Source organism: Aulonocara sp. 'chitande type north' Nkhata Bay, linkage group LG14, assembly GCF_057382095.1.
Source record: "Aulonocara sp. 'chitande type north' Nkhata Bay isolate Kocher_YH1m ecotype deep benthic linkage group LG14, A_spYH_male_GT1.1, whole genome shotgun sequence".
Classification (NCBI taxonomy): Eukaryota; Metazoa; Chordata; class Actinopteri; order Cichliformes; family Cichlidae; genus Aulonocara; species Aulonocara sp. 'chitande type north' Nkhata Bay.
In genome coordinates, this window is record NC_141357.1 from 33,997,297 (window position 1) to 34,020,594 (window position 23,298).

A 23,298-nucleotide genomic window follows, 5' to 3' on the forward strand; every position below is an offset into this window, starting at 1 on the left:
GGAATATCATAAACCTCAGAGAAGCCAATACGGCATCTCTGATGTTTGTTTTGAGCTTGGATTGGAGTCTACCTGTTTCAGTAGAACCACATCCTCCATTGCCCACCATCTTTCCACTGGCTGGACCACCCGGACTTGGAAGTGGTGGTTTAGGAGACGTCCACCCTGGAGAGTTTGAAGCCAGGGCGGGGGACTTCAGTCGTGCAGGGGAGGCAGACGGAGAGTGCATCCCAAGGCTAGAAGATCCCATTACTTGGGGAGACTTCATGGAAGAAGACGAAGGAGTCCCAGCACCAGATGCAGGTGGAAGAGGGGGATGATGCCCAGCAGAAGAAACCTGTGATGGTGACTTCAGCCCTGGAGCAGAGGGGGAAGGTATAAGAGGAGATGGCTCTTGATTGAGGGATGGAGACTTTAGCTGATGAGGAGGAGGCACTGAAGGAGATGTCAGAGGGTTAACATTTACTGACAGGTCAGAGGTTTGCCTAGAACCAAGGTCTGCACCCCTAAGGCCTCCGCCCATCGGCATATGACTAAGACGTGATGTACTTCCCATTTGATTAGGTCCTTGATGATCAGGCCCAAACATCTCTGGGCCACTTTGTTGAAGATACGGTACTTCCAACTGACCTCCAGAAAAATGACCTTGGTTTGGAAACTGATAAGGGCCTTCAGGTCCAGGGATCATTCCTTTATTTCCTCCTCTTCCATTTTGAGAAGCCCTGATTCGTGAAATCTCTCCAGTGCCAAACATCTCCACTAGAGGTCCTCCTCCATGGCCTCCTCTGAGCTTCTGAGACATCATCTGCTGTTGCTGCTGAACATGAATTTGTGGGTTCATGTTCATTGCCATGTGGCTCCCCAGAGGAGAGTCTACTAAGTCTCTCATTGGAGGACCCCCTCCAGGAGAACCCATAATATCACGTGAACCAGGAAAGTCCATGGGATCACCTCGACCGGAGGGTTGACCACGGCCCATTCCTAAATTGGGAAGATCTGGGCCCCCAAGATTATCCATAATTCTTGAGCCCATGTTGCCATGCTGTTGCTGTTTAGCCAATCTATCAAGTTCAAACCTGGAAGCACCCTGCATGTGCCGTTTGTCCATGATGCGAAACAGTTCCTCGCGTGTTAGCAGATGCTCTGAGTCACCTTGCAAGTGTTGTGGCGGCCCACCAGGGTAGCATCCATGGAAGGGACTTCCACCACTTATATTGTTAGGCATATCATCTAGCCAAATCATGCCTGGGCGTGAGGGCCTGTGGGGTCCTAGACCTTCCATTGATAAAACTCCTCCTGGACTACCAGGGAAGCCCCCTCCAGGCGGCCCTCTCGGTCCAAGAAACCTTGGGCCACGGGGTCCCTCTTGCATTTCTATCATTCGTCCATTTCCACCCATTCCACCTCCCATCATATTGGCAGGACCCCATTGCTGATCTCCAGGCTTGCTGTGGTATGGAGGAGGGGGTCCTCTCATCATCATAGGCATGCCCATGTCACTCATGATTCTAAAGTTTTGGGGATGCGGAGAAGGGTGCATCTCCTGTTGTCGCCTCTTCTCCTGGTAGAATTCTTCTTGAAGTTTCCTCCAGGCCACTTGCTCTTGGGTCAGTCCTTCTTGTCCAAGTAAAGGACCCATGTCATCCCCAGGTGACAGATGGTGATGTGGAGGTTGTGGCAGGTTATGATGAGAGTCCATTTGAGGGCTGTCAAGGGCAGGTCCACCAATGGATTGTGTATGAGAAATTATTGACTGCAAGGGTTCTTCATATTTCTTCATATCGCCCATTGGAGCCAAGGCTGATGATAACATATTACCACTACCACAATTTCCAGAGTTATTAGTACCACTGTTACCTTCCTCCAGAATGCCACCCCTATCAGTATTATTATTATTTGGATTGGATGAGTTATTAAGAGCATTGTTGTTAGAGCTTGCAGGGTCTCCAGAGCCTCCACCTGATCCACTGCGCAGAAGCAGCCTCTCTATGTCTCTCAACGTCTGCAGAGAGCGCTCCCTGTGTTCCAGTTGCTCTTTGGAAAGACCATCTGTGTTTCCTTGGCCACCCCTCTGTACTGTATCACTCTGTAGGTGTGTAGCTAGGATGGAGGGACTTCCCGAGGGAGAGACACTAGAAACAGGAAGAGGCATACCCCCTGTGCCTTTCCCATTTCCAGTTCCTGGGTCTGCGCCAGCAAGTGCTACCACGCTTCCTCCCTCTGACCTATGAGTGACAATACTGTTATTGCTGGAAGCTCCGCCAGGTCTGGTCTGAGGGGATTCGTTATCAGAGTGCCCTGCTGATGACGGTGTCCCTGCAGTATGCATCGGACCCCCAACACCTGCAGAGGCTGGCCGTGGAGTTCCACTTTGGGATTTCGGGGTGCCTGTAGGTGGTGAGCTACTGGTATTTAGCTTCTCAGATAAATTAGAAAGCTTCCCTGATGGGTGGCCCTGTGGCAGAAAAAAGGACAAAGAACACAAGGCTGAACTTTTAAAATGTTATTCCTGCAGTCGCAATTGCTTTTCATATATTTTCATTAGTAGTGTGATCATTTATCAGGCTAAATTATTTTCTATATGTGAACTTTGTCACTTTGATGTGATTGTCTTCTGCTCGTGTAGCCTACATTATCTAGCCTTCATGTATTAAATGGGTAACTACTACTAGTGTGTCTGTCTTCTAGAGATAGACACATCACTAGTATTCATCGCTGCACCTGCAGTTTTGCTGTTTGTTGGTACCAGACAATTAATAGCACTACATACCCTTCTAAGTGTTTTTTTTTTTTTTTTTTTACAGCAGTCCAAAGAAGTGACAGACAGACAGAAACAGGAACAGAGAGGCATCCGAGATTAAAATAACTAAACAAATACAAAAACCCTTCACACATAGTTTGCACCTGTGGTCTTTAATGTGGAAAACACTTTTACTCCCATGTGGTTTAATCAGTTTAGGAGAAAAAAAGAAAAAGAGATGACTGACCTGCTCCAACTTTGAATGTGGAACGTTTTGCTGGTGAAACAGAAGGATGGAATCAGCCTGCCCTTTTATTACTGCCTCTGCAGCACTGTCAAAAAATAAAATGGCCACTTTTAGAAGCTGATACTCTTAATCTCCATATGAATCATTGACCTGCAAATATTTTTCACCTGTTGGCAAGGTTGGTTGTGAAAACATAGACCACTTGCTGTGAAGCCTGAGGGGGATCTGCTTTTAGCCCTGGTCCCACCCCACATCCCATTGCTGGACCTCCAGATTCGGGCATGGATCCCGAAGTCAAGCGATCAGAGCGTCCCTGGATAGGACCAGCCAGCCCTCGCTCCCCTTAGAAACAACAACAATAAAACAAAAAATACATAAATAATTAAAAAGCCCCACAGTGGTTTCATTTCTCTAAAATAGCTTGGATTTTTATTTAAATACCAGCAAATTCATGTGGCTACAAGAAATCAACACCAGAGTGCGCTAAAAAAAACATAGTCCCATCAGTGGAGGGGATAGTAAGGCATTCTAAGCAGACATCTCTATTTCTTAGTGTTTTGTGTGTGCAGGAACTCCAACAGCAAAAGATAATTTATCAACTGAACCTCAGAGAAAATAAAACAGACGTGCTGGATGGAGCGCGCGGGGGGGGTCGACTGTTGTGGTCACAGTAACACTATTTCCATATTTAGACAAAAGCAAATGACAGTGTGTTTCACCACTGTGTTGAGGTATTCACACTCACGGTGGGCTGTAGTGTGTGGCTTGTCTTCATCTTCCTCTGTGTCAGGTCCAGAGCACCATTCATCTCCACTGTACGGCTGTTTCTTTTCCAGAACACACCGCCGCTTGCTGCGCATAACACCCTCTAGAGGACAGACAGACAGACACATCCACATTCATGCATCTGTTATACAATTTCCTCTTTACTGTTACAACTAACGTACAACTGTATTTTCCAGAATCACAAGTTAATTAACTAACTTTGTCTGTTCACATGCAATGTGCTTTACTTGCTGAAAGTTCACAGGGCTCCAACTTACAGCTCAGAACAGCATCTCTAATGGCAGACTCACTTTAAAATCATAATATGGTCATAAAAATGGTAAATTGGCTGCACAATGAAGTTGTGAGTAAAATGTAGGACATGTCAATTAGGGATTATTTTTAACTAGAGCTATGGTATGCATCTGCAAGGTACGTTTTAGTAAAAACTGGTGAATCATGAATTAATTTGACCATGTTTAATCCTGTGAGGTTAAAGTAACCATATGTGCCAACCCTAAATCCAATCCTTTGGGAGAGCAGCACCAACCATTGCTAGTAAATGTTGCTTTGCAATATTAAACAAAGACAAATACCCGAATCCCAAATATATACTTTGAGATTTAAAATATAGCACTAAATGTGATGTAGATTATTTTTGCTTTCGTATCCAGCATTTTACATATTTTAAGATGTGACAATGATGCTGTTAAACCATCTCAAACTCTTGTATATTATTTACATTAAAATGTATCCACAACATGAACATAAGCACGATTATTTTGGTGGCTTTAATTCATTTTTGTGGTGTAGGTCTTATATACATCAAACTGTCAATAAAATCCACATAAATGGATTGCTAGGATTGAAAAAAAAAAAAATGTATAAAGGTTGAAGTCTGAGCTTTCCACCCAAGTTGAAATGGCTGCGTATTGCTGCTATGTCATCTTAAAACAGTCATGTGATTTGCGCCGGCACAATTGTCGACCCCAGAAGGTTAAATCATTTCTGCAGAAATGCTTCAGCTGCTCTTGCCAGAAGGTGCACATACCTGTTCACTCCCATTCATTTTCTAAGATGAAAAAAATATCATAAGCAGCATATGAAGTCTTTCTGCTTGTGCAAAATTTAAAATGTTGTAAATACTGAACTATGTGGTGGTTCTGGGATCTGATAGGAACAGCACCCGAACACCTCACAAGGTATTCCAGGCATGTCCATCTGGAACAAGAACACAAGATACTGAAAATACACTGGATTATATTCCCTGCTTTCCTTTGACTGATACTTTCACAATCCACATCTGAATTAGTGGCACCGGATTCTGCGCCAATGACTCGATATAAAAAAAATAAATCAATAAAAAAAATATTACAGAGTTGGCTTATCAAAATAACTTGCAGGTAAACATTTCACTGGCATTTTAGCTGTATGTACGTCATTTTTTATGTAACTGTGTGCCAACTTTATTCATCTCATCTACAGTGGTTTGAAAAAGTGTTTGCCCCCCCTCCTGATTTCCTAGCACTTTGCATATGTGTCACACTTATGTTTCAGATCATCAAACACATTTTAATATTAGACGAAGATAACCGGAGTAAATATAGAATGTGGTTTTTAAGTGATGATTTCATTGATTAAGGGAGAAAACTCATCCAAACCTACCTGGTTCTCTTTGAAAAAGTAAATCCTGAATTAACTGTGATTAACTGAAGAAGCTTCTCGGATGAGAGGTGAAACATCTTCAAGCAACCTAAAGAAGTCCAAACGCTTTTCTTTCCAAGCTCCTTAGACTACGATGGCCTGGATGACTGAGAACCTTCACAGACAAACTGTGATTATCTACATTTTTTGGAAAGTTGAGTTCAGTTTCACTAAACACATTCAGGCCTGATTACAGGCACACCTGTTGAATCAGGAAATCACATAAATAGAACCTGTCTGACAAAATAAAGTACACTAAAAGATCTCAAAACGCTGCACATCATGTCACTAAAGAAACACCTGATAAACAAAGTAACTGACATCTATCCATCAGGAAAGGGTTACAAAGCCATTTCTAAGGCTTTGGGACTCCAGCCATTATACACAAAGGGAGAAAACTTGGAACAGTGGTGAACCTTCCCAGGAGTGTCTGGCCTACCAACATTATTACAAGAGCACATCAACAACTCAACCAAGAGGTCACAAAAGAACCCAGAACATGTCTCTGTTAATATCAGCGTTCATGGTTCAACAGTAAGAAAGAGACTAGGCAGAAATGGCATCCATGGGAGAGTTCAAGGAGAAAACCTCTACAGACCAAAAAAAACCCCACAAGGCTCATCTCACATCTGCATGAAAGCATCTGCATGATCCCCGTGACTTCTGAAAATATTCTGTGGACTGATGAAGGTTTGAGTCCCACTACATCTGGTGTAAAATTAACACAGCATTTCAGAAAAGGAACATCATACCAACAAAACATCTCGAAGGATAATGTCCAGCATCTGTTTATGACCTCAAGCTGAAGCACACTTGGGTTCTACAGCAGGACAATGATCCAAAACACACCAGCATGTCCACCTGTTAATGCAGGGGTGGGGAACTCCAGGCCTCAAGGGCCAGTGTCCTGGTTTTAGATCTCACCCTGGGTCAACACACCTGATTCAGATGATTAGTTCATTACCAGGCCTCTGGAGAACTTCAAGACATGTCGAGGAGGTAATTTATCCATTTAAGTCAGCTGTGTTGGATCAAGAACACATCTAAAACCTCCAGGACACCGGCCCTTGAGGCCTGGAGTTCCCCAACCTCTGTCTCAACAGCTTAAGAAAAACAAAATATACAGTTTTGAGTAGTTTAGTCCTGGCTAGAATCTGATTGAGATGCTGTGGCATGACATTAAAAAGGTGGTTCATGCAGAAACCCACCGATGTGGCTGAATTACAACAATTCTGCAAAAATAAGTGAGCAAAAATTCCTCCACAACACTGTAAAAGACTCCCTGCCAGTTATCACAAACATTTCAGTGCAGCTGTTGCTGCTAAAGGTGGCCCAATCAGTTATATGGTTAAGGGGCAATCACTTTTTCACACAGGACCATGAAGGTTCTAAATTTTCATTTAGAAACCACATTTTGTGTTTACTTGTGCCATCTCTGTGTAATATTTAAATTTGTTTGATGATCTGAAACATTTAAGTGTGATAAACATACAAACCAAAAATAGGAAATCAGGAAGGGGTCAAACACTTTTCACACTACTGTAAGTGTTGCTTATAAAAACATTGAGCCAAAAAACACAGTTACGATTTTGTGAGAACACGAGCTACTGTGGTTCAGTCGGTCCAAACTGCTGTGGCTGGCCTAAGATTTCCACAAAGAACAGAGAACCAAAAATGGACAGCAAATTCAAAAGATGAATAAATCTCTAGGGGTTAAAGAAAAGATCAGCACACTCTGATCTCTCTGATTACTGACTGCACATGCTTCCAGATAAGCTTTATGACAATTCATTGATCATCTTTTTGTCTTCAGCGTAAAACTACTTCCAAATAAGCATGAGTTTGGGTAACCACACTCCCAACCTATAAAGTTAAAGTGAAAAAGGAAATTGAAATGACAGTACAGACAACCCAACAGCAGAGGGAGGACTGGTACCTTTTTTCAAAGTAGTAGTTACAGATTTATCTAAGAAAAACAGTTACTGAGGCAGTTTTTCACTGCATATTTCAAGGTCTGGCTAATATAACACATGTAGGATAACCAAATGGATCTGAACATTTGTGTTTGTGTGAATGGATAAATGATGACAAATTAAAGGGAAACTTAAATGTTAGTATTAGTTCTGTTCACCACCATAGCACTGTTTTACTCCTATAGCAGAATCGCAAAGAATCAATGCCAAAGCTGAATTAAGCCGCTCTAGTGGCACACATTGGCACAATACCTTACTAAAGTCCCTGTGCAGACATGGACTCCTCTCTGATAACCTGATAGCGCACAAGAGTCAGTTTCATCACCATTAGGTCGGCCACTTTTCTTTAAGAATCACAACTGCAATTTTCCACAATCTTCATGTACCACTTTCAGAATGGTGCAAGTCTAAACCCATGCCGCTAAATTAACTGGAAGACTCGCACAAGATTATGATCATGTGTGTGTTATGCATCTTAAGTTGCTCAACAATAAACATCACAGTTTAAGAGAACATGAGTGTATAGTTCGGCTTGAGGCTCACGCTTCTAACTTCACAGTCTAACACCAGCCGAGCTAATCTCTAGAAAGATTAAGTTTATTCCATACCTGCTACGTCAGAAAGCAGCAGAAATTAGTTAAAGTTATACCCAAAACTGAAACAAGATATAGCATCTAATTACACCGTGCTCACCTCTTAAAACTAATCTGTCCCACATAGATGCATCTTAATAATTCTCAAGGCATGGCATATCCCATGTGAAGTAGCTATCAAAGTAATCAAAATACAGCTACTATGGTTAGGAAACTCTTCTCTTATAAAAAAACATCACTTGATAAACTGTCAAATTGTCAAAGAATAATATTGCAGTAGTGCTATGGATCAATACTGTGGGTCTGAATCAATCCACCCAATCTTTCATTCTTTCCTCTTAGCCTCTGCTGCTCTATGTGCTGGGACCACACCTCATCCCTGAGTGTTTTTATGTGTGTTTGTGTTAATTATTAATGTATTGATACATTACTGTGTTTGCATATTCATACTGTGGGGACTCTCCACCCTTTTTGGGGTCAAAAAGCAAGTTCCCATAATGCAAATCATTAACTTTGATAAGACAATTTCTGTTCTGTGCATGTGTGTGTGGTGTTTGTGTATGTGTGCGTGTGCAAGGTTCGAGTAATGCACAGGAAGCTCAGATGAGTTTCACAAAACACATGATGAACTCTTAAAATAGCACTAGCAAACAAATGCAAATCAAGCACTTTGTACTGAACCACATGAACAAAAATATTTACACTCATCACCTCCTGTTTTAATAGTATCCTCTCTAGCATTACTAAGTTGTCACAACCACATTAGCTTTCTTGCTCTCAGAGCACTACAGAAACCCCAGATGTTTTTTCATCTGAGACACGTCACTGCTGTGAAGGCATGGCGAAAACAATCAAAAGCCAGGGGGAAATTCTGATGCTTCAGTGAAAGGTCAGGGCATTTCAGCATGAGAGAAAACAAGTTCTTCTGTCCTCGCAGTCCTTGTATTCACTTCCTGCTGTGGAGGAGGTGAATGCACGTAATCTGGTATTTCGGGTAAAGATCTGGCTGATAGGGAGGTAAAGGAAATGAACTTATGCATAATTAGAAGAAAAAAAAAAGAACTCACTACAGAGCACCCTCTATATATCGATACATGTCTTACCCCCTTTGGCATCTGTCTCCAGGACTGGAGGAACAGCATTTCTTAATTCACCAGAGTCAATGGAGACGCTCCGATCCCGCTTGGTTTTGGTTTTCAGCATCCCTCCAGTGCCACTCACTGATTGGCTGCCAACTTTGAGCCCAGGGTTGCTCAGAGACAACTGGCTGGTTTTGACTCCATGGTTGCCAGAACCAATGCCCTTTGAACCCAGGTGGGTAGCAGATCCTGGCTGCTGCTGCTGCGCCTGCTGATTTACGCTGGGTATTTGGGATCGGCTGTCACCGGTGACCTGCTTGCCATGACTGGCCAGTTTATTGTCTGGGTGCATTTGAAAGGCTGGTGATTGAGGTGAAGGTCTGGTAAGGAGAACTGCTGGGCTGTTAGTCAGTGGAGTCACATTGCTTACAGGCGACACTGATGGAGAAAAGAAAAAAAAAAAAAAATAAATCAGTGATCAGTATTTTAAAGGCTGGTTCTAGGTTAGGTGTTTAAACCAAACTTAAGCCGTGTTCACTCACCTCATCTCACCTAGACACTCAGCTGACACATCGCCATGCTGGTTTCCAGGATGCTTCACTGACCACACATAGACCTAGGGGACAGTAACAGAGGAATATCATTAGCAGAGGCAGACGGCGACCTTTACAGCTAACACTGTTAGTCATGTGTCCTCAACCTGTGGGTCAAAGTCAACGTCATGAGACAGAAGAGAGAGAAAAAGCCAAAGACTGATAACAGAGTAAGGCCAAAAACACACCGAGGTAACTGTCTCTTTAAGGCAAAGAGTGCAAAACTGAGTTTGAGCTGGGGGAGGGACCCGAAACTCAGAAGTAGCTCAGTAGCAGTGTTTAAGGTACCGCCCTCTTCTAAACACTTTGCAAACCGCAAAAACTCCACCACATACAATGCTGTTTAGCAAAAATCCTGTTTCCCTCACTTAGACACACTCATTCCTGTTTCACACTTGTAGCACAAAACAGATAAAACTACTCGATACTAACAGATTTTATTTTTGGACTATTTAGACACGCAACCAAATCTCAAGACATCATCAGAACTATCTACCTTTGCTTTAATGTAATTTAGAGTGACCAAAGATCCCAGGTAATGAGGCCCTAATCATAGACTTTCAATTATTTTCTTTACAGAAAAGGTTAAGGTATAACAACAGACTTTTCCCAAGCAAGAATGAAGCTAAATATTAGTAATGGAGGACTTCAAATCAAATCTGCTGCTGCAAGCTGGCACTCTTTTGACACCACCACCTGCCTATGTCCATAACCTCAAGTTTATGTTTTTAATATCTGCTACTGCAGTGAGCTGATTTTGGTGAAAAATATTTTATGCATTCTAACAACTAGCTCTAAACAAGCAGACTGAGTTCATCCCATAAAAGATACCTGTGCAGAAAACATTAGTTCTTCAATATTTGCAGGTTTCAAGATTAGCTGGTCAAAAAAAAAAAAAAAAAAAAAAACCCTGTTTAAAATAAATATCTAGGCCAGATCTTTGGCTGACATCAGGCAGATCGCGTGTAAACACTTCTGACTGATGACACAATCCTAGTCAATCAGGTCAGCTGTTCTGCTCCAAAAGAACCATCTGTAGCACTCACTCACCTTCACAGGTAATGGTAAACACAATGCTCCCATTAGTCATTAACCAACACTGGCTCAAGTCAGCACAGGAGGGTGCCTTGTTCACTGGCTGAGGATTTCATCATTCATTAACTCAAACAGGGACAGTCAGACGTTGCAACTGTTGACAAAGTATGACTCACTGCTTTGTGCAACACAAAGGGGAGGCAGACTAATCATATGGTGACAGGCTGACCTTCAAGTGGACACTTATGAGAAGAAAGAGCCGGCTAAAATGAATACCTGTCTAGTGGTTATCAAGCCAACTCTGTCATTTATGCTACTGTTGGCATGTTGAGGGGAATCAAGGCAATAAGGGTGCAGCTTAAATTGGAAAAAGTGGAAGAATTGAAGAGTCACCGAAGTAAATCTTGTGTTTCACTTGAACACTATAAACAGTTCAGCCTCATGCTGCCATTATCCACCACTTCTTGCAACATGTATGGATGTCTACTGTAATGTTCTTTGTGAGTGGCTGCTTGAAAATGAAGCCTGTCTCAGAGTGAATGGAGAGAACTGAGTTTATATTACATTTGCATGTTTAATATACATCACATTTGTTTTTGGTTTTTTGCAACAAAGATAGCGATGGTGGAAACGCTCAACTCGAATCTTCAAAATGGGACTTTACAAACCAAGGATTTACATCACAGTGGCAGTACACACTCTGTACTGCTATTTGTGTCTCTCGTTTGTTCTCCGTTTTATGCAGGAGATTGGCATGCATCTCCTCTCCAAAACACACAAAAAAGCAAAGCAACATAGGTGAAGTAAAAATCAATGTTATTAATGTGGTCTTATATTACTGCAAGAGCAATTAAAGCTTCCTACTATGGTGGTAACCCTTGTGGCTGCTGTGTTTTTTTGTTTGTTTGTTTTTTTGACCTGCCAGGACCCACCTTTTTTCTTTTTTTCTTTTTTTAAATATACACAAGGTGCATGTTTTAGCAAATCTCAGAAAGCTATTTGGACTGAAGCAAAAAAAAAAAAGCCTTGCAATTTTATATATTGTTAAGGATTCAGTGTATACATGTGTGGCTTTACATTCCTGTGCATAGAATTATATAGAATCAGACAGTATAGAATTATACTGACTGTAGTTAACTGCAGTGAGTTTTGGTTGGCCTGATTGTTTTGGAAAATGCTCATCTACTGGGATTTAAACACACACCTGTCTTCAGAGTTCATAAAGAAGGGTCAGAAGAAGAGGAAACTATTCAGAGGGCGACAGTTCTCTGAAATTAAATGCCTTGTTGATACCAGAGGTCAGAGGGGAAGGGCCAGATTGCTTCTAGTCAACAGGAAGGCAACAGTAACTCAAATAACCACTCGTTACAACCAAGGTATGCAGAACAGCATCTCTGAACATGCCTCAGATCTGGAAGGACTACACCAGTTGCCACTCCTGTCAGCTATGAATAGGAAATGAGACTGCAATGTGAGCTTGGGCTCACCAAAACTGGTCAATAGAAGACTGGAAAAACATTGTGTAATAAAACAAGTGTTGAATTCTGCTGTAACATTCAAAAGGTGGGATTAGAATTTCTAGATGGAATGAAAGCAAGGATCCTTTCTGCCATGTATAACTTGTTCAGACTGGTAGTGGTGGTGTAATGGTGTGGGGGATCTCTTCTTGGAACACCAACTGAGCATTGTGTAAATTCTATAGCCTACCTGAGTATTGTTGCTGACAATGTCCATCCCTTTATGACCACAGTGTACCAATCTTCCTGCTTCCACCAGGATACAAACCATTTGCCAAGGCTTAAATAATCTCAAACTTGCTTCTTGACTTCATGAAATGACATGGCAACAAGTTAACTGTATTCAAATGGACTCTATAGTCATCACATGCTAATACAATAGGGCATCTTCAGGATGTGGAGGTACAAGAGATTCACATCATGGATGTGCAGCCAAACAATTAAAATAGACCAAAAGAACCAAAACATTCTCAAGAGAAATATTTCCAGCAACTTGTTTATTCTAGAAAGCAACAGGGGTCAAATACTGACTTTATTTGGTGTCATCTGCATTGATTACATGGTGACCTCACCACACAAGCATAATATTTTTAAAAGTCAAGCTTGAGATATGATAAAGTACTTAATTATGGTGACATTTGAAAAGTACAATAAATCAGATCAACCTGACATCTGTGCAATTAATGAAATAAAGTAAAAATCAAATCCCTATTCATTTAATTTCTGTCAGGTTTGAAAATTCTATCTAGCCGTCTAGCTTTTCTGTTCATGTTGACAAGATTATAGCTCTCCATCTGGTCACACAGACTGTGGCTTTCCTGATCAAATACGGTCTCCTACAGTTATTTCTGGTGTTTTCAAATATGGTGTTGTCATATGCATCTCAAATTCTAAAATATTGGCCCTTTAATGAAAGATGTTGATAAATTTTACACCCAAGTTGAAATTGGATAAGACTCAGCCTCCCATAATGGGTAAGAGCAGAGATGATGGAGTTTCATTATACATTCAATTAAGATTCAAGTCTTAAGTGTGCTAAAGAACATGCTGACACACTCTGGAAATGTATATAGACCAATATACTCTAGCCTCTAGCTCGTTATGTAACTGGGGAGTGCTTCTTTATAAATTGCACATTACCAAACTAATAAATCAGCCGTACTGACCAATTACATAGCCCCCCAAAAATAAGAAACTAATGCAGAAGTAACTTCAAAAGCTGCACAAATTGATACACTCTATGTAGCAATTCAGATACATGTGCCTCAGTAAATGACAACACACTACACTGCTAGCACACAGCACAAATGCAAGCATAAGGTGCATAGTGGTGGTGGTTGGAGGTGGGGAGGGGGGTTACAGGCCTGAGTACTTCATTGGCTGACTGCAAAAAGTATGCTCAGCCTTTTGAAAAGTCACACACAGTTTTATAGTACGCACTGTTTGCATACAGTAAAACAGGACACGTCATCATGATGTAGTTTGTTTTTGTGATGCAACAGTCAAGCTGTCAAAGAAAGAATTAATACAGAGAACTAAATGTATATTTCTTGGTTCAAAATGGGGATTTTGGGTGGTGACACAAAATTAAGCATAAGCAGGCATCAGCTCAGAGATTCCCTGATTATATTGAGAGAGATGCTGCAACATATGTTAAAAATGACTCTGTCGCATGGCGGTATAAATAGTTACAGGGCCCTGCCAACTTCATAGTTAGCACATGCAAACGCTAATGCGGTGACCGTGCACTGGGTTTCAGCTTGGTAGTTGCTCCTCAACGACTCAAGATTACACACAAGTACATGCACTTTCCTTTCTAATGTTGTGGGGGGGAAAAAAATTTAAAAACCCAAAACTAAAAAGGCATAATAGTACTCATTTTACACTTTCCATAAAATACAACAGTAATTAAAGAGAAAAGAACACTTTGGTACACAATCAAATAAATTCTTTCAGCATCTAAATATCCAAATCATTCACCCAACTTTGAAATTCTGCTATTCATAAACAATTCTGCTCAGTCATCCAAGAATGTCAACAACTAAGTCTGTCTAGGCAGCTATTTAAATGAAATGCTCACTCAGTGGACTGATGGAGACTGACAGGAAGTGTGTCTATATTTGAACTGCCTCTTTTCAAATATGCCAGTGTTCCAAGACTCTGAAGATCCCAGCTTAGTTTCAACTAATGCACTCTGTTATACTGCAATACTGCCAACCAGCCTACCTTCATAAAAGCTATAAATTTCAGCTTTTGTTTAACCTGTCCTCGTACTGTAGCTAATAGAGGAAGTCATTTATAGTGTTGATTTGCATCAAAGTAATGTTTTCATAATATTTAGCAAATGCTTGTGTATGCAAATAGATTGAGTAAAATATTATAAACAGCTCTTATGTTATCCCCAGCATAGGAAATGTACATGCCAGCAGCCAGGGGGGGTAGTACTTCATAAATGGCATCTCTTGTTTAAAGTTACAGATATCCATGAAGTCATGCGATGCATACTGCAGCCTATGACATTGCATGCCACTGTTTCCGAGCAAGACAGATGAGATGATAACTTTACTGTAAAGACTGTTGCCTTTGGTTGCGAGAACAGAAGTTATTGTCTTGCGCCAAGCAGAGCAGGGTGTGTACAATTAAAGGATTTATACTCATGTGCACAATATTTACTGAGTTAACTTGAAGTATCTACTTAAGACAAACAAGTTCAATTGGTAACTGTTGATTAAATGGAGATGATTCAATTTTCCAAATACAAAATGTAAAATAACATCCAATGATGTACAGTATCAACCTCAGTCATACACTGTAAATCTCTCGGCGTAGTTTTGTATTATGAGCACATTCACTACCAGTTACTAAGTTAGAGCAGCTGCTCATTCTAGCCCACATTAAAACTTAATCCTCAGGAGCCAGTTCATAAAAGTTTGTCTTGTGCACAAACCAACATTTTTCCATTGCTTTTAAAGGCAAGTGTCAGCTGGACACGTGCTTATGCAAAAGCGAGGTCTAATGTGGTAAGGAAAATGTTCCCCATTTGACATTTGCACAACTTGTTTGAGAAGCAAATTCAGTTTGAAAATTGGATCTTGTCCAGCTGCGTCCAATTTGTGCTCCAAACAAGCAAGGGGAATAATTCAATGAGTTTTAAAATCCACAACACATGATGTTTACATGTAAAGCCAATATATGCAAGATAAATGCACATAACGCAGGCCATCACACTCACACATATGCTCTTACATTCTTTCAGAAATTGAGGGAAACAAACATCATTTCTCTCAGTTAAGGCTCGAGGTTTGCTGAGTGTTTTGAATATATTTGCCAAAAGGAATTTGACTGTGAGTGTAGAAGATGCTTGCTATATTCTATTTTTCAGCATTTTTTTTTTATTTATTCTTTTTTCAGATGCTCTTTGCTGTACTTCCACGCTAAATTTCACCATAACACGAGTTTTTCTGAGTATACAGCAATCAGAGGTAATGTATTGTGTATATAACTAAAGCTAGTGTGGGTCACAAGTCTTTCTAGCTGCTAACTACTTTTGATCACTGTACAATCAATTAGCTCTGCAATGTCTAAAATTATAAATAAAATAAAAAAAAGCTTAAACTTGGCTTTACTCTATGAGCTCAGCATAGTTTAACATTTTAGCATCAGTGAAATATTTTACAGTCAAACTGCTGTGTCTTGCTTCATGTTTGGTTGTTAGCTGTCAGCTTAGTACTTTTTGCTCCTAAGACAAGTCATCTCATTGCATCAGAGGTTTAGCTGTGTGTCAAAAGGTTTATGTTATCAGTTCAGTAAAACAGATGGCAACACTAGTTTCTGTTACACCGAGTTGCCCATTTATTGCAGACAGTATAAATTCTGGTTTTTATTTAGATCCTTGTGTTTGCTGTATCAGCAGTTGAGCCGCTGTATTACTACTTTTCACCTGTTGTGTTCACGTGCCCAGAAGATTTAACACACCACTGCAAACGGCCACAAAAGACACTGTTGCCACGGTTCTGCAAATTCTACAAACTTCTGCTCCAGCTGATTTTCAGTTTCAGTTTATTCCAGATTAGGCAATAAAAACACAAGGTTGGGCTTGGGAAAAGATGACTGGGTTAAAATACAACCCTTTCAATAACGTTAGCCATTTCTTGGAGAGTCTGGCAGAAAGCCTCAATGCAATCTTTACCCATGTGCAGCCCTGCAAGGTCACGGAGAGAACTAAATACGAATACACAGTGCTGCTCTGTTGATCACCAGCAGTAAACAGAGGCCAAAGTGTTTAACAGTACTAATGAATGAATAATGTGTGTGAGGCAAGAGCACATACAGTTAAACTGACTTTTTAGACATTAGCTGTTTAACAAACTGCATTTGCACTTGGCGCCAGTCAAAATGTAGTCTAAGAGAAGGAAACCAAGTTTAATGTGATTTGCCGCTCTGTGCTCCACCTTACAGCAAGGTCACGGCTAACACAACCTGTGTGACTTCACATAACATCGCTTCTGTGAAGGACTAATTCAACTTAAAACCTTGCAAAGGTCTAGAAAAAGGGGAGGTTAGAAAGTATAAATGCAAGTTGTAAGGATCATGTCAGTAACTCTTTTGGAAGTGGAAATGATTACTGTGGCTTCTCCTAATGATAGATTCTCTCTTCAAATAAATTCCCACCAAAATACATAGACTAAATCTAATCATCTGTCCATATTCCTTTACAATAACTGGATTTAAAGTATTTTCTAATATGGTTTTTTTGTATGTTGTTAAGTTAAATGTGTGTCACAAATGTGGGTTAATGTGGCTCCAACATGCACAACTCCATACACAAAGGTTGTAAACAAGCCCCAAATTGTCACCCTTATCACCACTAACCGCTTTCCCCAGAGTTAGACACGGTGTCTCTTTCAGAAGATTTCTATTGGTGAATCTACCGGTGAGCTCTATAACGGGCCGTGAAAATTTTTATTAAAAGTGACATAACCCAGACAGCCTTGAAGGCATTTAATTGAGAATGTGTAAATAACTATGACACCCAATCATTACAGTGAAGGAGGGGGGTGCAGGAACAGTTTGACTGGGACATACTGTGATGATGTTTGAAATAGTGAAATTGATATAAAAAGAGGAAAAAAATATTGCAGATACAGATAATATATAAAGTGTTACTGTGGATAGCAAAGTATAGGATTTCCAAAATGCATAAGATTAAGTTACTAGAATAGCTTTGCATTATTCACACATCAAAAGTACTATTTATTTATCCTGCTCTGCAGGTCCTCAATTCGTCTAAGCTCTCAACCAAGCTGCAATTTTAATTCTCATTAAACGTTTGATTGGCTACCTCTCAAAAATGGAAGGTTTGAACAGCAGATGGGTAGGACTATCGCGTTCAGCATTAGGTGACCTTTTCATGATATTTACTCTCTTTGATATCATACACTTCCAATAGTAGAAGAAAAACCAATGAAGAAGCAATATATGGAGTATTTGGAGAAGTCTGAAATCCAAGCTTTTGGCTCATAGAATTACTTCTACATATGATGACTTCATTATATTAAACTTTGGTTATAATAAATAGTTTAATATGGGCACTCGCCATTGTAACAGTGTGCCAAATGGCCTGTTAACATCCCCTTTGGCAGCAAGAATCCATTCTGGACGACACAAAGAATCCACCAAGCTATCTTTATCCTGTCTTCCTTCTCTCACCCCAACCGGTCGCAGCAGATGACCCCGCCCCTCCCTGAGCCTGGTTCTGCCGGAGGTTTCTTCCTGTTAAAAGGGAGTTTTTCCTTCCCACTGTTGCCAAAGTGCTTGCTCATAGGGGGTCATGATTGTTGGGTTTTTCTCTGTACCTATGAAGCACCTTGAGGTGACTTTTGTTGTGATTTGGCGCTACATAAATAAAATTGAATTGAAATCTTCTTACTGCTTTCTCCTGGTTTGTGGAGAGTTTTTTTCTTCTTCAGTGTTTGGACAACTACTTAAGGGAGCCTAAGGTGCTGATTCCTGGAATAATTTGAGAAGTCATTATATTTATAACATTGGCCTTCACTAATGGCAACTGTGAAAAAGCCATAGCTTTAACAAAGCATGTAAGAATGGAAATCTTTGTAAACACTGTCACAGAGTGACAGTGAAAGGGGTACCCATTCAAGACTGTGCACAATAAAAAAAAAAATTAAAAGAAAGGCTTCTCTAAAATTTTGCAAAGTATAACTCCTTTTTTACTTGATGCCTTTTGGAGTCATGTTCCACCTATCACAACTGATACTCCAATTAAATGTTGGACAATTAAATGCAAAAAGAAAGAAAAAAAAAAAAACAATCAAAGGGACGACACAAAGCTGAAAGGCAAATACAACATTGCTTTGTCAGCCTCCAGCAGCCAAATTGATCTGCAAGCCATGCAACTTTAGAAAATTAACAGGGATGATGATAAGTGCTCTCTTAGGCTTAAATATGTTGAATCAGCCATCAAGTTCCTGCCAATTTTCACTAAAGAAAAAACCAAATGTGACCAGTAATGTCAAACTACTTTTGAGTGACAGCGATCAGTACATGTTAAATCTCAGCCTTTAAACTTTCTCTAGTGAATGACATTTCCAATTTTGCAAGCTTCTGCTGCAATACAAACCAATTTAAAAATGTGTTCATATACATATTACCCACTTGGGTCTCAAACATTAAAAGGTTATTTAATTGGAAATCACTATCCATATCTGATGATGAAAAAAAAAAATGGCAGCATATCATCAAAGAAACTACTGATAATGTTCAAAAAGTTAAAAAAAAAATGTAGTGGTGATGTCGCTGGTTTGTGTGTGTTCTGCACAGAGAAAGTCAGATTTCCCATTTTTGAAGGACAACATATTTTTGCCATATGGCAATGCATGCAAAAAAGGAACAAACAGAACTTATTCAGAAGTTTGCCTGGAGGAAACAGGGATAAATGAACACTGCATTTTTGGAATTTCTGTTTAGAGCTCTCCCCAATAATTCATAAACTCCCCATTTATGAATTACTGACCATATTCAATGATATTGGTATGTGTTTCTTTCGGTTTATAGTCTTTGCTGCAAAAGTCTTTCCATTCCTCCTCCTGCCCTTATCTCCTGTTAAAAAAAAAAAAAAAAGAGGATACTGCTTGTCTAACCTTTGATTAAAAGGGGGAAAAAAATAGACGTGTTTACATGTGGAAAAAGTTTATCCACAGATTTTAACTCTGTGCTATTCAGTGCTGCATTCTCAACTGTCACTCTGCTTATAGTACTTCTAGCAGTAAACTGCAGTGCATTGTGGGACAGCGCACAGGTGACAGGCACTGTTGTGGCAGATTGCCATGGAAACAAAACATGTCACAGCACAGTATAAATATAGACTAACCATGTGCAGAGCAAAGGTCCTGCAATAGTGCAAAGGCTACAAAAAAAACAACTGTTCACTTCAACGGAAGTTGTCTGAAGACAAACACTTCCTCTTTTGTATTCTAACTTACCGTGATGTAACAAGTAACGAATTATATGGGGCAAAAATCATATGGATTTTAAATAAGATGTTTAGCCACCACATGCTGCAAAAAGAGCTCCGGTGCATATTGACGTTGATTCTTAAAGTCTCTGGAACTCTACTGCAGTGATGCAAGACAATTCTTCCAAAAGATACGTCTTCCCTCTTGATGATAGCAGTGGTAATACAAAGATCTTCCAAAAGCATTCAATTGGACTGAGGTCTGCTGAATGCAAAGGCCAAATGATATGATTCACATAATTTTCAATGCTAAACCCATGAACATGATGCTCTCTGAAGGAGGGTAATGTCATCCAGGAAAAAGCCACTCCCATCAGGATAGGAATGTTTCATCATAGGGTAAAGGTGAATACTCTGAACATGTTGTATTGCTTTGCAGAACCACTTTCTACAAGGACAATTATTCTACAGAATAATAGAGCAACCATCCCTATCAATAAAAGGAATGCAAGAGTTCAAGTCTTTCCTTTAACTTGTCTCCCTTATGTGTACAGATACACATGTGCAAATGTATAAGAATCCAGTTATTATACACACACCGAAGGATTTCTGCAGCACTAAAATTGAAAAACCCCAAAACAAAGCTTTAGAGTTTGAATAGTTTAGCAGTTAATGGATTAGACCATCTAAAGAACATTAACAGGCATCATCTGAGTAGTCAATGGAAAACCAAGTTACTGGATGATAGATGCGTTCAAATAACAGCCTACTGTGTACAAGTAACTTGTAAAACTCTAAAACATTTGGTTAATGCTTTGAAGAAAGCTAAATTCATGTAGAGATAAGAGAAGGTAGTCTCTGCTATTTTAAGCTTTTGGTTAGTTTGTAAAATAAAGATCAAGTTTCATTTTCTCAATCTGTGAACTCAGAACTGTTTTGTGTATTGCAGTTGTAGAAAGATTAATTTCATGGATTGGCTGGTGATAATTTTGAGGTAGGTGGAGTATTTGTTAGCAATCCCCTGCTATGCTGCATTGCTGCCTTTTGATATAACAGGCCTAACTGAACAGTGACAACAGGAAGGATGACCTGAGTTCATGTGCCAGAGACAGGGTGGATATTTCACATGCTTGATTCACGTGTAGTCTGAGCTGCTAATGCCTGGAAATGTAAACATTTCACACGTAGATCAGACAAAGACCTTCACAGTTTGGAAATCTTTTCATGGTTTTCAATTTGCAGTTTTTCCTCAGCTCACGGATAAGGAAATTCTGGGCTCATTTTGTACAGAGGGTCAAGGGTTGTATCCTTTCCAGCACATTCTGGGAAGAAAGCCAACTGGAGCAAAGAAAAAGGCTGAACTGCAGCCTCAGTATAGACAGAAGGCAGGCATTACAGCACAGAAGCAGCTGGAAATGGAAGACTGAGGGACAGAAGCCATTCAGTGTCTAGCTGAACACACATTTCCCAGTCTGCACAGGAGAGGATGGCCACTCTGTGCAACCAGACACAATGTTTGTCCATGCAGGTCAAAGACGATCTAAATGAAAATAAGTTTTATGCAACAAATATCATGCAGTATACAATAACATCTAACTTTTTAGATCTGTTGAATTCCTTTTAAGGGTGTCTGAAGGATTGCACTCTGTGGCAGACAAAGACTGATGGAGTCAGTCATGTCATTCCTGATATACTTCTTTGACCTCCGCCACCTGGTAAGCAGGTGGTGCATCGTAAGATAAAGTCTCGGTGGATAAGTCAGAGCAGTCGCGTGGAGGTCCACACAACTCTTAAACTCACCATCTTGATGGTAAGATTTACCCAAAGAAGAGTTCAGTCATTCAGAAGAAAGGCAGGCAGGTAGTAGACTGGTACTCATCTACACTGAAAGGAGACGGTTGAGGTGTTTTGGAAATCTGAGTAGAATGGCCCCTGGTCACCTATTAGAAGAGAAGGAGAAGACTCGGGACAAACCCAGGACACCCTGGATTGATTGAGTCTCTCTGCTGCAACAGTCTTGATGTCCTCCCAGAAAAGCAGAAAGAGAGGTGGCCTAGGAGAGGGAGGCCTGGGCATCTTTGTTTAGACTACTGCCCCCAAAAAGCCAAACTTAGATAAACAACAGAAAATGGATGGTAACAGAATGCAAAGCCAACTGGTGTCCCTCTGGAGACCATTAGAAGATTTATTCCCCAAAAAAGCAGTGAACCAAAAGTATACACTAAACAAAACAAGACCTTAACAATTTACCCTTTAACTAAATTAGTACACAGAAGTTCTAGAATGAGAAACTTTAAAAAATCTTATCACTACAACCTTTAGCTGGTCAGAGGTAGAAGCAGAAAGGTGACTGTCCAGAGAAGAAAGAAAACCCAGAGGAAAGTCCACCTGGATTAAACAAGCTGATGTGTAAATACTGGACTCAAGGTGGGAAATTACCTCCAGATCATCTAAGCTTTTGCACATGTCTGGCTTTTGCTGTCTAAATTATAGTAAATGTTAGATCTGGCTAAAGTTCAAGAGTGATTGGAAAAGGAAGCATGTAAGCTCAGCAATGATGAAGCGTGGGAGCACTTCTGCAATTGGTTTTGTATCACAAATATTTAGTTTGATTAAAAAAATATCTTCCTCTTTAAATCATCCAGAATATCACTGGCCTTATAAACTATGTTTCTGCATCAATGCAACGATACAGTTTAAATCATCTAACCTGTAGTTGCTTCAAATTCCCCTGTCACGTCTAAGCGGCATCCCAGGAAAGGACTAACACCTTCACACTCACTGTTGTTATGCTGTGCAGAGTTCAAATGGCATTGTTTTCACCTGACCGGACAAACTAAAGTTAAAGAGCCTGAATGCACAGCTCTGAATGTGCCTGGTGTGAGCAAGGGGTATTGATGTCATTTGAGAGCTTTGAGAACCAGCGCACACTGGTCAGTATGATCCACTGACAGGACTGTATGCAAAACATGCAAAAGATAAGCACAGAGAAAAGGCACAGAAACAACAGCTCTGTGACATTAACGTGAACTACACACCTGAGTCGTAGTGCACTTTCATTTAGACTAAGGATTTGCCCAGTTTTTCCCCTACTAGTCTATAGATTCTGGTACTAAAGTGTCTTAGTATATTCAATGGTGTGGAAATGTTCTCAATGTCACATTATTCTTTCATAGCTCACCTTCGCAGCGCTCCCTGTAACTCACCCCAAAGTTCTCAGATCACCTAACCAGATAAGAAACACTTTGTCAGCAGCTCACCAAATCTGTGTCTGCTTGAACGCATTCATTCAAATCAACTCTGGACTAAAAGGGAGACAGGAAATAGACTTTTCATTCATGCCTAGAATATAATCAATGAATGCATACATGCTTACTTATGCTTTCTTTCCTTTCTACTGTTACAGAAAGACTGCCAAATCATCACTGGCGCTGTCACTTGTTTTATGCGTGTGCTTCTAAGTGTGCCCGAGTACCAAAACGTCCATGTATTTTGTCAAGCGCTGCGCATGTAGTGAAAAACAACACCAATAATATTTCGTTCATTATGCCCTTACATAGTGGATTAATTGCCTTGCACAA

The 23,298-nt window shown here is 40.3% G+C and overlaps 1 protein-coding gene across 2 annotated transcripts in view; it reads right to left on the reverse strand.

Annotated features, from left to right (window-relative positions):
- The window catches only part of bcl9l (bcl9 like), a 28,028-nt gene that overhangs the window by 1,877 nt on the left and 2,853 nt on the right, over window positions 1-23,298 (reverse strand). For both annotated transcript variants that reach the window (XM_086262202.1, XM_086262201.1), the window contains exons 2-7: window positions 9,644-9,717; window positions 9,126-9,539; window positions 3,733-3,855; window positions 3,155-3,329; window positions 2,988-3,072; window positions 73-2,455 (exon numbers count right to left, since the gene is read on the reverse strand). In XM_086262202.1, the coding sequence (XP_086118328.1) occupies window positions 73-2,455; window positions 2,988-3,072; window positions 3,155-3,329; window positions 3,733-3,855; window positions 9,126-9,453 (3,094 nt within the window). In that variant the 5' untranslated portion in view covers window positions 9,454-9,539; window positions 9,644-9,717. The remainder of the gene's footprint in view (window positions 1-72; window positions 2,456-2,987; window positions 3,073-3,154; window positions 3,330-3,732; window positions 3,856-9,125; window positions 9,540-9,643; window positions 9,718-23,298) is intronic.